The sequence below is a fragment of the Magnolia sinica genome, chromosome 11 (assembly GCF_029962835.1).
Source record: "Magnolia sinica isolate HGM2019 chromosome 11, MsV1, whole genome shotgun sequence".
Taxonomy (NCBI): domain Eukaryota; kingdom Viridiplantae; phylum Streptophyta; class Magnoliopsida; order Magnoliales; family Magnoliaceae; genus Magnolia; species Magnolia sinica.
This window is the reverse complement of record NC_080583.1, coordinates 12,857,330-12,874,813: the sequence shown is the minus strand read 5'-3', so window position 1 is coordinate 12,874,813 and position 17,484 is coordinate 12,857,330. Positions and strand designations below refer to the sequence as shown.

At 37.1% G+C, this 17,484-nt stretch overlaps 1 protein-coding gene and 1 long non-coding RNA gene across 4 annotated transcripts; one reads left to right on the top strand and one right to left on the bottom strand.

Moving 5' to 3' along the window:
* The first annotated feature begins 3,752 nt into the window (after positions 1 to 3,752).
* Positions 3,753 to 6,745, top strand: LOC131218835 (uncharacterized). The gene is made up of 3 exons (XR_009157870.1): positions 3,753 to 3,871; positions 3,954 to 4,022; positions 5,434 to 6,745. It is a non-coding gene; the product is annotated as an uncharacterized LOC131218835 (long non-coding RNA).
* On the bottom strand, positions 6,666 to 16,830 carry LOC131218834 (DUF21 domain-containing protein At2g14520-like). 3 transcript variants are annotated; one of them, XM_058213675.1, is made up of 11 exons: positions 16,220 to 16,805; positions 12,907 to 12,983; positions 12,718 to 12,801; positions 12,458 to 12,571; positions 11,926 to 12,012; positions 10,774 to 10,913; positions 10,593 to 10,680; positions 8,822 to 8,895; positions 8,613 to 8,737; positions 7,519 to 7,778; positions 6,666 to 7,185 (listed from the first exon to the last, which is right to left on the bottom strand). In XM_058213675.1, exons 1-11 carry the CDS (start codon positions 16,395 to 16,397, stop codon positions 7,144 to 7,146), a joined length of 1,269 nt encoding a protein of 422 aa, XP_058069658.1. In that variant the 5' UTR covers positions 16,398 to 16,805; the 3' UTR covers positions 6,666 to 7,143. The 3 variants fall into 3 exon arrangements, 2 of the variants coding, with proteins under 2 accessions (XP_058069658.1, XP_058069660.1); XR_009157869.1 differs by lacking the exon at positions 6,666 to 7,185 and having other exon boundaries at positions 7,639 to 7,778; positions 8,613 to 8,729; positions 16,220 to 16,828; XM_058213677.1 differs by lacking the exons at positions 6,666 to 7,185; positions 8,613 to 8,737 and having other exon boundaries at positions 7,596 to 7,778; positions 16,220 to 16,830.
* Between the last annotated feature and the right edge of the window lie 654 nt (positions 16,831 to 17,484).

Sequence of the window (17,484 nt, the reverse complement as noted above, 5' to 3'; positions counted from 1 at the left end):
GAACACTCTTAAAAGTTTAAAATTTTGGTGTAAAAATGAAAGAGACCCTTAAATTATTTTATATTTGAAAATATCCAACATACATTTATCAGGTTGGCCATATAATAGAGTGCGGAGTAAGAGTGGGTGAAAGCCATGAGATCCTTCACTTTTCAAGGTAAGGATATCAGTGAGTGCAGTAGGCTTTGGATGAGAGTGCAATGAAGGCCCACAAGGCTTTATCAATGTGGATGACATGTCTAGTCACAAGTAGCACTAAATTAAGAAAAGTGGTAACTTATAGGCCAATCTACTCAATAGGTGGGCTACACATGTATATTGCACACATTATTATTTGTCAGTTGATTCCAATAATGTACTCTTACTATGAAATATGAATACCTTAGTACGAAAGCAAGGTTAGTCTACTCATTGAGTATGCCACCACACTAACAAAATCAATGGACAACTAATGATCTAACTCAACATACAAATAGTGAGTGAATCAACCTAATTTTTTAGAAAGACTATAATCATGATGTGGGTGAAATAATAGATCATCCTATATGTATCAACTATTGAGATATAAGGAACTTAATGGTAATTCATACCTAAATGGAAAGTCATTCCAACTGACTATTGATAATGATGAACATTGATCTTATACACATTGCACTCTTTATCTAAAGATTTTCAATAAGTGTGAAATTATTTATTTCTCTAATTTTAATGTGTAGTTAAGGGGACAAGAGCTACAAATTTATAAGGGACAAGGTGTTAGAATAGTTTAACACATCACAACTATTTCATACATCTCCACACTTAAAGAGTCCATGTCTCTCTAAAGTTCCCAACATATGTACGAATAAGGAAGGCACTACCACTATATATCTTAATCGATCACAACTTATATGGGGCCCATCGATGTGCTTAAATGTAAATAATCTAATGATTAATGAGTTTAATCAATCTAAGCCATTGATCATGTAAGGCCCAACTGATAGAAATTTTACATTCTTCTACTTAAGCCATGTTGATTAATGTTAAACTTTTAAAAGTGATTTTTTAAAAATATTTTTATAACTTATATTTATTTGCAATTTCCTAATAGATATGCGCTAAATTTTAAAATCACTATCATTAGCTGATATGAGCAATGCTTCTCAAATCTAGTCCATCAAGACCACTAATATTAGATCAATAGTCATTATAGCATTTAATTTTTACGAAGTGAGACAAATCACAATCACGAATACTAGTAATTCTAACATCATAGAAATTACACACATAATGTAATTATAATTGCCTATCTCCAAGTGGTTCAACTGTTTTTGTTAAGAGCGTTATATATTTCTAATGAAACTAAAAAATCATGCTTAATCATAATGCATGTATACACTGAAATAAATAAATTGCATAACAGAATCTTGATAATAACTAAATCTAATCTCTAAATGTCAATATCAAAATTAGATCAAAAAGAACTCTTAGTACTCAAAAACATCTCTGGGATCGACAATTCCCATAAAAGTCACATGTTCTTTAAATAATGTGATAAAAAATGCCTTTAGCGAGTGGATCCACTATCATTTGCTTCATGTCGAAAAGTTCTATAGACATGTGAATTGATGTAGAGCGGGTTGCAGACACTTTCATGTCCAAGATGGACCAGAGAAGGCCCGATCAGAGGCAGAACTCATCAAGACCATCACAACCTTAAAATAGGCATATCTCACGAACCGGAATGAGTTACTCGACGTACCATCTATGATTTTGGGGTAGGACGAGCTACTTTAGCCAACTAACCCAGCATACCAAGCCAAATTTGTGAGATTTCATCCTATCGACAGTCAAATTTTATGTTTATTTCCGTTTTTACTATTTTTAATAAGTTTTAGTTTGATTATAACTCTTCATCCGTTGGGCTTTAGGAATTGTGCCCAACATGAAAAGTACTTACAATAATTAGGAGAATAATGTGATTAAACCACATAGGGTACTTACTATAAGAGTAAATTTACTATTTATAGTAAGTTATGAAATTTAGGGAGTTTTAGTTATAGTTTGCTTTTGATTTCTCTTCCATTGCTTGGTATCCCTATTTAAAGGGTTGTGAACTCGTTTATTTTAATCAATCAATTAAATTTTGAATTTATTTCTTTCTTGCTTTCTTTCCTCGTGGATTCGAGAAGTCTCTGTGAGGAGTCCAGAGAAGGTCTGTGGATTCGGAGTAGTTCTCCTTGAGGAAGACGATGATCAACCTCATCACGTTCATCCCTACGTCAATTGGTATTAAGGCAAAGACTTCCCTTGGGCCGATGGCAAACAACGAAGGTATGAATAAAAATCATATGGACAGTGATCTATGGATTTGTTATCTTTCAGAAAGAATGAAAGCTTTCTACTGGGAGAGTCAGTTGGCCATGCAAGGGCTGCAGACAACCATTAACCATATCACGGATGCGCTAATTCTGCCCTAAACTCAAAGCGATGCTCAACCACTTGTGGTCGTTGTACGACACAACCTCGATTTCTTTAGAGTACCATTAGATGATGGTAAATTGCAGGCCACCACTTCGATCATGAGGAAGTTGTTATACATGCCAAATGTATAAATAGAATTACAGTGAGACAACATTTTTTAAATGAGGTGCACTGTAAGATAAAAAGTCTATAATGTAATCATCGATGTTAGGAGCAGTGAGAATCTCGTGTCGAAAAGAATGGTGGAAAAGCTACAACTAAAAATAGAAAAGCATCTACCTCTGTACATGATTGGATGGATTAAGGAGGTCAATAAACCAAAGGTAACCGAACAAGTACTGTCTCGTTTTCAATTGGTAAAAATTATAAGGATCAAGTACTTTATGACGTAGTCGACATGGAAGTTTGTCATATATTACTTGGTCGACCATGAAAAAATAATATTGATGTTATTACTACGCATAATCAAGATAACGTATTTAAATTTATTAAAGATGGTAGAAAGATTGGCCTCGTCTCTATAAGAATGGAGAACCAACCCAAGACTTCTAAAGTAGAGGAACAATCTCTCACAATTGAACAGGCTTTTGTTAAACAATCTAAGAAAACAAGATATATATATATATATATATATATATATATATATATATATATATATATATATATATATATATATATATATATAACATTACATTCGGCCATGGGACTGGGGAGGTTTTTCACCCCAGGAGATTTGAAACCAGTGTTGCAGGAGTTCAATGTGAGTGTGCTCGATGAACTCCCTAATAAATTGTCTCCCATACGAGATATACAAAACCACATTGATCTTGTCACAGGGATAAGTCTTCCTAATTGCCCACATTATCATAAGGAATGTAAGATCTTGAAGGCAGAAGTGAAGGAACTAATTCATACTAGCCAAGTAAAGAAGAGCATGAGTATATGTATTGTCAACTCAAGAGCTTAATACCAAGTATAAGAAAAGATCTAATAAACATCGGCATCAAAAGTTATCTTAGAATTATGAAACAAGTCCCTTGAGTAACTCGAGGACGAGTTTTTTCCAAGCAGAGGGATCTGATATAGAACTTGTCACAGATACATTTCTAGCAAGGTTGGATCAAAAGAAGGTGGACCGTAAATTGATAATAACTTTTGATCGAGGTATCGTTACAACACATCAGACCAAGTATCATGAACCGAAGCAGCATGAGAACTCGAGGAAGAGTTCTTTTGAAGTGGAGGGGACTGATGTAGAGTGGGTCGTGGACACTTTCATGATTGTCGACTAAGTGTGGTCCATTCTCTCGAGGAAGCTGCATTTGAGGGTGCTCCGTGTGGGATTCGGTTGTGTGCCGATCTCGGGTCTCCCTTTCACCGAATCAAGTTGGAAATTGTTCTAACTGAGGTAGGTAAACCACCTAAACTCTTGTTCAACGTTTGATTGGGATCAAATCCAAGTTATTAACAATAGATTTCGATTAATTTAGGGTTTGAAGCTTTTTTCCTAAATTTTCTATGCCTAGGCTGCACATGAGCAGATGAATTCTGCTTCTAAGGTGAAGATCTACCCTTTAAGCTTTCTTACAACATTTTTGGTCTTGCAATAATCTCCATATTTAATAATCATGTTAATTAATCTATGAATCATGTGATAACTCTTGTAATCTATCTCACATGTGTTGATTTTAGGATGATTGCTAGAATCCTTAACTTTTCAACCCTGTATATGAACACATAACATGTTTTAGTATGATTTACATGTGTTGAATGTTAAAATGTTTAGATTCACAAAATGTGGCAATCGAAATCCCATTGTGGAAGTTGTGGAATCATGTAAGATTGTGGATTGAGTCTGTAGGTTTGGATTACCCTATTGTATAAAATGTGATTTGTATGGTTGAATACATATATGAGATTGTACTTCGAACTATTGGCTACCTTGTGTTTCGATTAAACAAAATTTGGTGGTAGACTTACCATCTCTTGTGAATTATTGTGCCCTAGGTAGCTTTGTTGGATGGAATCCCTTTTGTTGTATCCTTGAATGGACTTGGTGCCTTGTTGTCTTTTCTCGAGATAAATATTTTTTGTTGAAATTATATATGAAATTGTGATGGTAAGATCTACTTGTTTGATCAAGGCTAGCCACTAGGTGTAGAGGTTTTGTTTTAATAAGTTGTTTGCGAATTCGACTAATAAAGGTTGAATTAACTATACACTCATGGCATGCGGGCATTATCAGTTGGCTAGATACCGTGGTAGCACGTATCTTTGAGTACTTTCGCTGGTTCCTAGTTCATCGTTCGAACGTCCACTTTGTGGGTGTGCTAGCTACTATTGAGCATTGTGCAAATGTGCATTTTCGCTGGTAGCTAGGTACATTCATTGCTTGGTGAGTAGTCATTGTTGATGCACGTACATTTATTTACTTTCACTTGCAACTACCCCCAAAGCCTCCTGGTTGAGCATCCCTAGTTAGGATTTTACTCGTTGCACGTCACTTTGTGATTTCCCGATCATTTTTATATAACTTCCCAGGGTGATACCGTTGCATGACACTTGTGATTTTTGGATCATGTCATCATGGTACACCGTTGCATGACACTTGTGATTTTCGGATCATGTCATCATGGTACATCATAGTGATTTTCAGGACATGATGTCATGGTACGTCACAATGATTTCCAAATCACCACGGGGCTGTCTTTTTTACCCAGTTGGATATACATCCCCAGGTTTGAGTGCATTTCATGCAACCATGCATCTAAACACGATTGACATTTGTGATTTGTATGAATGTTTATGGTTTTTCATCCACAACCGCATTTGATAACATGTATGGTTATATGATGAGAAAACTTGCTCTACTTGAACTTTACTTTGCAAATGTGTTGTGTGTATAATCTTGGAGGTATTTCTTCACTATGATAGCTCCCGAAGCTATTGAACCATAACTAATTGATGCAGGTATAGACCGTGGCATAGAGCTTGAGCTGTTCCAGCAGAGGCTGGGGAGGAGTTCGGAGTTAAGTATGCCTTCGCTAGTGTGGTTGAACCATGCAATCTCAACCAATAGATTTTTAGTTATTCCCTTTTATTATTTTGCATCCTATACATTTGTCTATATTGCAGTTTGTATAGTTTTCATTTAGGCGAACACCATTTTTGGAGTATATGTTGTTGATTTTAGCCATGAAATTCTCTAACATAATTATCTTTACTTATCTTTTATGCCGCTGATAAATGCTACTATGATTATTGATGGCAATTGAATGTAATCTAACTATGTGTAAATGTGGGAAAACACACCCACGTGTAGAATTTCATTGTGTGACACTCGGGTTTCTGCTATGAGAATATTATACTCGAATGGGAAAATCGGGGAGTTACAAAGTTGGTATCAATACATTCATGTGTTATTTAGCTAATACATTAAAATTCAGGATACGAGTCTCCGTACTTGAGTGCCGGTTTCAGGGCGTCACACTGTATGTCTCAAAAAAAAAACAAAAAATCAGTCCACACTAGAGGAGAAGACCAAACATTCTTCCTAGAACATTATTCATATCTTTTTCAACAGATCAATCTTTATTTATTATCCACGGTATTGATGCAATATGGCAGTGGTACTGAGGCCCAATAATAATCTCAGGTTAGATTTGGGTGCCATAATTCAGGTCCGATTAAAAATCAGATTGCGTCACTTAGCCCACTCGAGTACTCATCATGTACCAATCATATATTGTTTTAGCCTAATCATTTATTTAGGTTGCGTTTGGTGTCACCAAATATCATGAAATTTGATGATTAATCACTCTAATTTGGTGCAAAATTTCATGATATTTCATGAAATTTGGTGCAACCAAACTCACTCTTAAGCATCCTTACTTTTTAAGAACCTTAGTGAAACAACATCTTTTGTATGGACGAAGAGAATCTGGATTCAAATCCAAAGTTGGATCCACACCCAAAACCAGATTTTGGATCCAAAAGCAATTGAAATCCTAATTCATGCTCAGAAGTAAATCTAACAGGACCCTATGGATTCCTGAATCCGGTTGGATTTGGATCCCAAAATGCTAATTCATTCTCAAAACTAAATCTGATAGCACCAGATGCAAACCAATTTCTTCACCCAGTAACCAATAAACAACTTCCACAATCTTCTTCTTCTTCTTTTTTCCTCACATGAAAACCAATTCCAGACAACAATAAACAATATACAAATTCCATAAATTTCTTCTCATACTTCCTGTTTCCTAATCTTTAAGTAATCAGCGATAACAAATTACATTATCTGCTCAGGATAAGAATCTTTCACTCGAGTTAGAAGAGGAGTTATAGCATCCTACTCCTCAGAAACATACTGTTTGATGACGCAAAGGACTTCGTCCATGTGGGGATATGTTTTAGTGATACAAACTGTTCATATGATGGGTCATACCATCAATGGGGACACCCAAAAAGTGCCCCACATTAGAATATTTCAACCCTTGTCTTGAACCATGGCATCACATGTACAGAATCATGTGTGACTGCAAAACTTGTCCTGGTGCATGTACTAAACTAGTGTGAATAACAAGATCATGTATTTGTAATGAGCAGTTTGTGTATAATTTTTTATGAAAAAAGAGAAGGAATTCTTCAATTCTAAACTGCCATAGGAGAAGGTGTTCGTTACAAATCTTCATGATAATCGGTTTCGTCAAAGATCTCCTCCTACACAAACAAAGATACAAAATGACATTTTAGCTACAGCAAGTGAAAGAAACTAAATGTAGAAAGAGTTTTTCTTGAGTTATTATATGGTTCTCAGTCAAAATAAAACCGAGCAATGGCATCAACAGATCCACCTTTCCAGTAACCTAGGCGGTTGGTTACACAGGCACCACAATGAGATGGGCCATTGTCTAATATCTTTCCTATCAGATTATCCAAAAATATTGCATGAGGGATGCCATCCACCAACATAAGAACACTTTGGATCAAGAGGAGATAGGCCCCACATGCGCATTCTCAAATGGTAATTCTTCTATGTGATCATTTCAATACCTGCAACAATTCTTCAATGACATCTTCCATTGTGATTATTCCGACAGCTTCTTCCTCTTGCGCGAGCTTTGGAATCGGATTGTCATCTATCTGTAGAACATCCAATGACATGTCCCTCACCCACCTTCTACTCCTTGAATTGCCATTCTGCATGCTGGAGTGGGAATTCTTCCACTTCCTGAGTGATCTTTTGTTCTTCATGTTTTTCTCTTGATGATGCCCTTCACCATCAATATTCAACCTCACATCTTTCGCCGAATCTGCATTGAAAGAGGCATAAGAATGAAACTGGCATCAGACAAGAAATAATTTTGGAAAGGCTAGACTGCTGGCTTTGCTACCATTTCTTAAATGGTGACAGCTCATCCACTGCACATGTGGCATATCAATCCAGACTGCACTGGGCCTGCTGTGAACATAACATAGCCCAACAATCACACCGATTGATGATCTTAACCATCTAATATCAGGAAATGAAAATGGACAACTTGCAATTTCGTTATTTTGTTCATTTTATAGCCACTAATCAGGGGTCGTATGACAACATGGATTTCGGACAGTTAGGAATTGGAATCCAGGATTTTCAATCCAAATTATGTTTGGCAATGGCCACCCGAAAATCTTGGATGTCAAATCCATCCTGGATTGAAAATCCTCAAAAGTGCCCCTTTTAAAATCCAAGAGAAAGGGTAGGTTGCAAAATCCTGATTTTCAATCTTCACCAACTGTCATAATTGCTCTCTCCTCCTATCTTAAGGCCCAAAATCTAGGCTGCCAAACATAGTTTCTAGATTCCACAAGATTGAAAATCTAGGCTGGCAAATGTAACTGAACGAATGCAAAATCCAAGATTTGGATTCTTGAGTTAGAATGAATCCAAATTCATGCTTTTAATGACCCTAAGGTTAGGATCGTCCAGCTACTCTGATTTCCAGTACATGCCCCATTGACAATGGGACCCATGATCTGGACAGTCTAGAATGGCATAGATTAATTCTGTGATGGTGAAAAAAACACAGTTATCTTAGTCCATTTAGCAAAAAATACATGCACTTCCACACAGCAAGGTAGATGAATTCAATGATATAATGTACCATCATTGGCATTCTGGCTTGTTGGTTGTTCGGCGGGCATGTTGTGCCTGATAACGACCGCCATGTGACTGTGGCCTTTCTGAAACTCGTTCAAGATATCATATAAAGGCATGTCTTCTGAGACCCTAGCATGCACCACATTCATAAACACTGGTCCATAGTTCCAAATGATGTAAATTAGCTCATAGGCATGTGAATTTCTTTCATACCTTGGGATCCTCCGGATGGTGACGTTCTTGATGAGCACCTCATCTGCAGGGTGTATTGATAATAAATTCTTCACCTGCTCTTTGGCATACACAACTTCAGAGAAGCTCACCACAGACCAGAATAAAACTACAGTTAAAGAAATGCAAGAAACCGAAATCTTCAGTAGCCAATACCAGTATGTTCTATATGCGCACTCACATCTATACCATATGCAACGCGAGTAGCGTTTGGCCAATTTTACCTGCAATTTTTTCCCTCACGAGTATAACTTTGAATCTTCATAGGACATGGAAGACATTTTAAGTGAAGTTGAGGGTATTTTGGAAACTGGAATGTGGCTGCAATCCAACTTACGGGTTAGATCTCACCCATAAAAAAAGCCTGTAAATGGCTTAAATTTTACCTGTAGAAAGTGAATAGCTTGGGACAATTTTACCCTCAAGATTAGTTTTTTAGAGTGGATGTAACAGCAAGACATGGAAAAGGTTTTTACCAAAAGAAGGGTATTTTGTAATTTAACAACTCTCTTGCTTTTTTAAAAGCAAAACTTTCTTTTGCCCCAAGGTATGTATATTCAGTAATATATGCCGATGAGGTAAAGACACTGTACAAATGGAAGACCAACTACCAATTGTACCCATAGGATTGACCATCACATGGAAAGGATGGTAGGATTATCTTGTACCCGCTCCTAAAATATACAGGCCAAATGTCAATTTAGTAAATATGCCGAGGAGGTAAAGATACCATACACATAGAAGACCAACTACCAACAACCAACAACCAATTGCACCCATAGCATTGACCATGACAAGGAAAGGATGGTACGATTATCTTGTACCCGCTCCTAAAATGTAAGGGCCAAATGTCAATTAGTTGTTTTATGTGATTCATGAATATAAGACGGGCGGTGCAGTTGATGCAACCAGATACACCGGATTGCTTCAGGTTGGAAGTTTTTGAGAAATGATTCCACCAGTCAGATACATCAAAACCTTTACGTATTTGAGTTCTCAAAATTCCATGTTTTATTGATCATCTTCAACGGCTCGCCACAAGTAGCAAATAGGAAGGAGATAAAGGAGAAGAGATCTAGCAACACATGCTAACCATCAAGTTTTCTTTCTCACACTTCTTTAAAAAATAGCAACCATTATAGTTTCACATGCAACACAATGATTTTAATCAACCTATGTAATAGACTTACATAGCACCTGTGAGAGTTTTGTGCACCCATTGCCAGTCCCAAGATCGGATGAAGGAGGGGGGTTGCATCATGTTGGCAGCCGGTGTAGCTCAGATTATGGTTGGTAGATCCTGGCAATTTGACATTCCAAGCCTTGATAGAGTGGATTGGTGGAACGAGATTCATGTAGCCGACCCCAATTAGTTGGCATAAGGCTTAGATGATGATGATGATGAGAGTTTCACACACTCAAAGGTCTTTTGTAGCTAAAGGGATGATCGCATTCAGTCCTTTAAATGGGTTATTTCAGTCTATTCTCTTATTTAGTGCAATAAAGCATGACATGCAAGTAAACCCATCTTATCCCTTGCATGTGGTCAGGTTGGGTCCACAAGCATGATCTTGTGGGGCCATGAGTGCGGTTGATTGGCCCCATGGCTAGACCTCTATGCTTCACAAAACAATGTGGAATGCTTGAACCGATTAATGAATTACATGAATCGAAAAGGCAAATCAGCACATAGAAAAATAAGGACAGTATCAATTGCAATTACAAAATTCAAATAATAGGAACAAACAATTACCAAGATAAGCCCAATTATATTTGTAGGTTTTTCATGATAAATTGGCACCCTGCTGTGTCCTTCATCCAAAATCAACTTCATCATATCCCTGCATAACAACAAACATACAATGCGCCTCATTGCAAAAAAAATCAAACAAGGCAATTCGATTATCGTCATATATTCATAAAGAGTACATTACCTATCAAGCTTTGCATTAATATCAATTGCAAAAGTTTCAGATATAGGAGTCATGGCATCTCTAGCTGTTTTCTCCGTGAGTTCAAGGGCTCCAGCTATGATTGTTGTCTCATTGCGCGTCAATTCTCCACCTTTTCCTGCCTGTCTACCAGCAAAATTAGAGCATTTATACCTTGGCATGTTTGGATACATGGAATCCAAGGGAAAAGAAAGGAAATGGAGAAGTTATTCCATTGATGTGACACTTTGGGATGTTTATATAACAGAAAAAGGAAGGATTCCTCATAGCAATATTCGACTTCTCGATAGTAGCAGAAGAAACTGTGACCATTCTCTGACACGTATGAGATTTTCATTTGTCATTCAAACAATACCTCTAATGTTGGAATCCAAGGGAAAATAGTGTTCATGGAAATAATGACTTTTTTCCTTACCTTTTCATTTCCAATGCACTCCAAAGATGCTCTTGAGGTCCGTTTGGATTGGTGGAAACCTCTTTTCTACCATGGATAAAGGAATCATTTTCCTCATATGTGACTTTTTGCACCATTCGTGAAAACAAAAGCAACCATGGAAATCGATTTCCATCTCTATGGTCTTCCTCAAAAAATGGTGGTTTCCATTTCTTCAAAAAGAAAAAAAGAAGAAGAAGAAGAAGAAGAAGTAAAAGAAATTGAGATTTCCATGTTTTGTGAGAGAGAGCTTTCACTTTTTGACCATTGACCTTCAACATTTCCATTGAAGTCGTGAATGTTAAACAAACAGGTTTTTTAGGATTTTTTTTTCCACAGATTTCCGCCGATGTGACACTCTCCTTTCATAATATACTATTTTGGATTCAACCAATCCAAAGTCAAACAGGCCCTTACATTCGACGGTATGAAATAGGAAACAAGAGAATCTTCAAATGGCACTATCAGATATAATTCCAAAGAGAGTCTGGAGATTATTCAATCGAAGATGTAGTCAGGTGAGATGGCTTCTCAACCGATACAATGAGGCATAAGCAATTCGATCTTGTGACCAGAAGGACTAAATAAATGGGGAAATGTTAACAAAGCCAATCAACATGCACTAAATGAAATCTTTCAGTTAAAAAAATCTGATTTTATTTAAGATTTTGAAGATAAAAAAAAAGGTGGAGAAGACAAACCTCATTCCCATGAAAATCAACAAGCGTTTTCAACTCGGCTCTACGAAAAAGAGCAACATGTCCATCCCCCAATATGACGTCCAACAACTGAAAATTACAGGAAAGAATGTCAGCAATTCAACTTCTAAATGTTGCATGACTAAACTGAAGGGGCACTAGCCATCCTTAACGGTACATTTGCTTGCACCAAATATCAGGAAATTTTAAGGTACAATTCAATTGGGGTAGGATTTAAATGGATAAATATTTTTTTTTAATTCACATTGGAGATTGGGAATTGATGGAGTTTTCACTGGACCCATTTTACTGACAGGATTCGGCACTACTTTTACCTACTTTGGCGCATGGCCAGTTACTCGGGATTCGCTATTGTTCCATTTCCTGTTGTTAGCAATGTACGGCGGTCAAATAGGATCATTTTCTTCTCGAGACTTTATACTCTTATCTTTTTTCCTTTTTTCAGCGTGTGAGAATTTGAAATTTCCATGATATTTGGTGAAACCAAACACACCCTAAGTAAATAGAATATCACCTTGCTTATTGGGTATGCGACAGGGTAACAAATCCAAACAAGTACACGAACAATCGGAGCCACTGCTGCCCCAATAGCTAAACCGTGACGTGAGCAGACGGACTGCGGTATAATCTGTTTTGTTAAGATCCAAGGAACCAATTAAATAATATAAAAGCAGGTTGGAGTGATTCATCAACATCCAAAGACTCTGTTGCCATGAGAAAAGTTCAACATTCAGATGTTATAATAGAAACATACATGGAAATAAGATACCTTACCTCACCAAACAGAAGTATCAATGTCACTGAAATCAATATAGCAACCCAAGCAGTAACAAGACTATCGAGGAAAATAGGGAGTGTCTGACACAAACAAGACAGAATGTCATAGAAAATTATGAATCATTTTTCAGATATATATTACGAGAAAACTGGCTAACATATACTGAAGGACTTTTTAGCTTTTACCTCCATAGCGGCAGCATTACAAATAAGCAGTGTACAAAGCAACAAATGTTGCTTCCTGACAACCGGCAGTATCTTTGCTGTGAAAGAAAAAGAGAGGAAACAGATTGTTAATATTTGTAGTTCAGTCCTACTCATAGTTCAAAAACCCGAAACTGGACTCGATTCGGTATTCAGTCAGGTTGGGTTGACTCAACCTGACTTGACACGGTATTTAATAGGGATGGGATTAGATGTATAACATGGTCAAGCTAAGTAATGTAAAATATAAGTTTTGGCAATAAATCACTCAATGGTGCATTGGTCAATTTCATCTCTCTTGTTGTAGAGGTTGGGGGTTCAGTTGCCTCACCATTTATATTTTATTGATGTTCAAACTCTAACTCATAAAGAGTCATATCAAGTCGACTCAATGAGTCATTCCAAGTCAGGGTCGGGTCAGACCCAGGAGCGAGTTTCCAAGCAACTCGGCTTGAAATCTCACTGAGTTGAGTTGACTTCGCCAAGTTTCGAGTAGACCCAGTGAGTTTTAGAACTATGGTCCTACTAAGCAGCTTGATATGAACTAATAATCTAACAAACAGATTAGGGCAGACAGTTTGTTTGGCTGTCCATGGGTCCCATTGCTAATTGGATGCACCTGCACCAAATCATGGTTAAGATAAGATGGGAGCCTTCCTGCTTCTATATTAATTGTGATTAAGGCAGGGAAATTGGGAAAATGCAACCCCACTAAATCACTCTGATGGAAGTTAAAAACTAATTAATGTGTTGCCTGTTTCTGGAAAGTCAGAAGAAATTGGAGAAATGGTCTGAAAAATAACACTCTGATGGAAATTAATATTACCATTTTGACAGTTTGCTCTTACAGGACATCCATTCATCTTCAACCTTCTAAAAGGAGAAGCTATTTCCACCCACCTTAATTGATTTGAATACACCCCTCTTGCATTTTTGGAATTGAAATGGTACAGATGGAATATGTACCATTCAAAGCTGAAAATCGAAGATGGTTTATCCAAATAATATGAAGAGGCTGCAGATATCAAATCCACTAGTTACTGGTGATTAAATCTGTCCAGATTAGAGGTAATGAGGACCGACGATAGACTCATTCGTCAAGCGGTGAAGTGCAGATGCATTGTATGTAAACAATGGTTCTAAAAAACAAATTTATTTTTTGGAAGGATTAAAAACCAAATAAATGACAACAACAAAAAATCTAAGATGGAAATATTTGCCAGTGTCCTTTCAATCCTGTGGTGAACTACCCCCCATTAATTTCCATGTCCATTTCCAATTTTTTTAGAAATGATTTAGTACACTTCTGTGCTATCTCATTTCCCGAAACATGGAAGATGGGCGGATACAAATGAATTAAGGTGAATGCAGATGCATATACCAAAGTTCAAGTTAAAAGAGAACCTGCCACAAAAGAATTACTTGTCAAGTTACGAATTACAGTATATTTTGCAAGCTGTAAAAGTCCAATACCATAGTTTAAAAACTCGAAGAAATTATTATTATTATTTTTAAAAGGACTCAACTAACCCGAGTTGACTCAACTAGACCCAATTTCACCAAGACTAGAGAAAAACTCGATCTAGTTATGACTCGGTCAAAACTTGAGAAGACCCCAAATTACTCAAAAGAACTTGGCAAAACTTGACTCGGTATATTATTTATTTTTTAAAATATTTAATAAACTGAAAAAAAAAAAAAAAAAAAAAAAAACTGAGAAATACTTGTGTGAGTTTTTGAGAAACTCACTATAGTTTTTGTATTTTTAAACTATGTCCAATACATAAAGTAAACTCGATATATTATTTATATTTTTAAATATTTAATAAACTGAAAAGAAAAAAAAAATGTGAGTTTTTGAGAAACTCACTATAGTTTTTGTATTTTTAAACTATGTCCAATACATAAAGTAAACTATGACTCAGACTCACTTTCATGGGACGCTAGCAACGTCCCAAAGCTTCTAGGTGACAGATGAGATGCCCAATCATGAATCCGGACTGTCCATTCTTCCATACAACTAGGGACAATACACGGTGCAAAAATCATGTCAATCTGATGATCCTAACCATCGGATCAATAGCATGGAAATGGATAGTCAAGATTGAAATGGAGAAACAAAATAGGTTCAATCATCATCTTGAACCATCTATCTGATAGATTCCACTTTGAATTGCTTACTATTACGATTTCAAAATAGCACCTTGGTTTGATGATTCTAGCCATGCGACCTATCTCGTAAAAAAAAAAAAAAATGGTTGGAACAAATTGGCTTCATTCATAGGGTTAGGATCATCCGATCAGTATGATTCTTGCACTATGGCTTGCTCCAAATGGTTCCATTTAATGAACAGTCCTGATTGTGATTGAGAATCTCACATGCCAATTAAAAGCTTTATTGAATCATTGAATGATACGCGTATTATATAGGATTAGGACTTCTTTTTATAACAAAATACGCGAACTAAACAACATCTTTTGAATTATACAGTGGCTGAAATTTCTTCTTAAAAAGAAAAAGAAAAAAAAAATGTTGAATATGCATATATTGCTCCATTTTACACTGACCGAAATTGCGTGGTGGCAAGACTCTGTTTGGCCCACCATTGATGTATGTGTTTTATCTACGCAGTCCATCCATTTTTCCAGCTCATTCTAGGCAATGAGGCCAAAATTGAAGCATATGCAAATCTCAAGTGGACCACACTATAGGAAACAGTGGGGATTGAACCTTACCATTGAAAACTTCTTGGGGGCCACAGAAGCTTCGGATAAAACCAATATTTGTGTTTTCCCTTCATCGATGTCTGTGTGACCTTATGAACAGGTTGGATGACAAATAAACATCACTGTGGGCCCCTACGAAGCTTTCAACGGCGGACGTCGTTATCCCCACCATCTCCATTGGTGTGGTCCACTTTAACTTTGGATATACTTCAATTTGGGCCTCATAGCCTAAAATGAGCTGCCAAAACATATGAACGGCAAGGATAAAACACATTCATCATAGTAGACCCCACAGAATCCTACCAGATTGGTTTAACAGATGCCCATTTTCCATTTTAAGTTTTCAATTCCCAAACTGGGAGATTGGTGTGAGCAATTCAATCAAGAAAATTCCAATTCATGATCAAGAGAAATCAAATAAAGTCCAAATTGAAGTTAAAGAGAGGACCGAAAACGACAGAATTATTCACAGAGCAGTGAATTACAAACACATTACAGAGACGAAAATACTCCAAAAAGCTAAATTAAAATCACCAACAAAAAGAAAATCCAAGAAACAGATATTCACCAGCGTGCTTTCGATCTTGAGGCGTTCCTGACTTAGCAAGAACTTCGAGGTCGACGATGCTCATCGACATGAGACCAAGCGTAAGTCCCGACATCATTCCGGCGAACAACACCAATAATGAAATTATTAGAATGTGAATGAAAAATTGCAATTCACAGCATTGGTATTCCACCGCCATCGGATTTCGGCCTGCCGAGAAAGATCCAAATTCCTAAAATACCCTTGGAAATGGCTGAAGAGAGAAGCTTAGAACAGCAGTGGCAGAGGCCTTTCTTGGTAATAGTTTAGAATTCTTTGGGAATTGAATGCTTTTCTACGAAGAATCAAAGGTAAGAAGACGAAAGGAATGAGAGAGAGGGAGAGCTTTTGGCAGTGGCGTTTATGGGAAGTTGGTTATGAGGAGGGAAATAGGAATGAGGAGGTTTGTTTTTTTCTTTTTTTCTTTAAATACTCATGCATTGAGATATAGTACAGGTGGCATGCATGTACGTAAAATCTTAACCGTCCAAATAATGGGCCCCACTATAGATGGATTATGACCCAAAAATCCTGCTGATGCTATGATTCTGCAAGGGACTTGATTGGGTGGTGACTCCAACGCCACCCAGATGGTGGGAAAGCTCTGTGGGCACACCATGATTTATGTATTTTATCCAAGCCATCAGCTTATTCTAGGGCATGAGTCCGAAAATGGGGTAGATATGGCTCAAGTGAACCACACCAAAGAAAAGGTGGGGATTGAATGCTTACCGTTGAAATTTTATTGAGGCCACGGAAGTTCAGGATCAAGATGATGTTTTGGGTTTTTTTTTTTCTTATTCATCTGAGGTTATGTGACCTTTTGAACATGTTAGATGGAAAATAAACATAGCAGTGGGCCTCTAAGAAGTTTTCAATGGTAAGAATTCAATTCCCTATGTTTCCTGTGACGTGGTTCACTTGAGCTTTGGATTTACCTCATTTTTTGGACAGTGCCTAAAATGATCTGAAAAAGTAGATGGAGGGCATGGATGAAACACACGCGCATCATGGTGGGACTCATAAAGCTTTTACGTCAGCTAGTTTGAGTCGTCTACCAATCCGAGTACTTTGTAAGGAGGTAATGGGCCAGCTCGGGCCTGGAAATCAGAATTTTGAATGAGCCCGGCCCGAAATGGTTCCAAATCCTGGCCAAGGCATACCCCAGGCCCGGACGGTTGATTGCCCTATTGCGACGGTCAAAAGAGAAAATTGTCCGTGGTCCAATTTCCATTAGTTAGGCATTA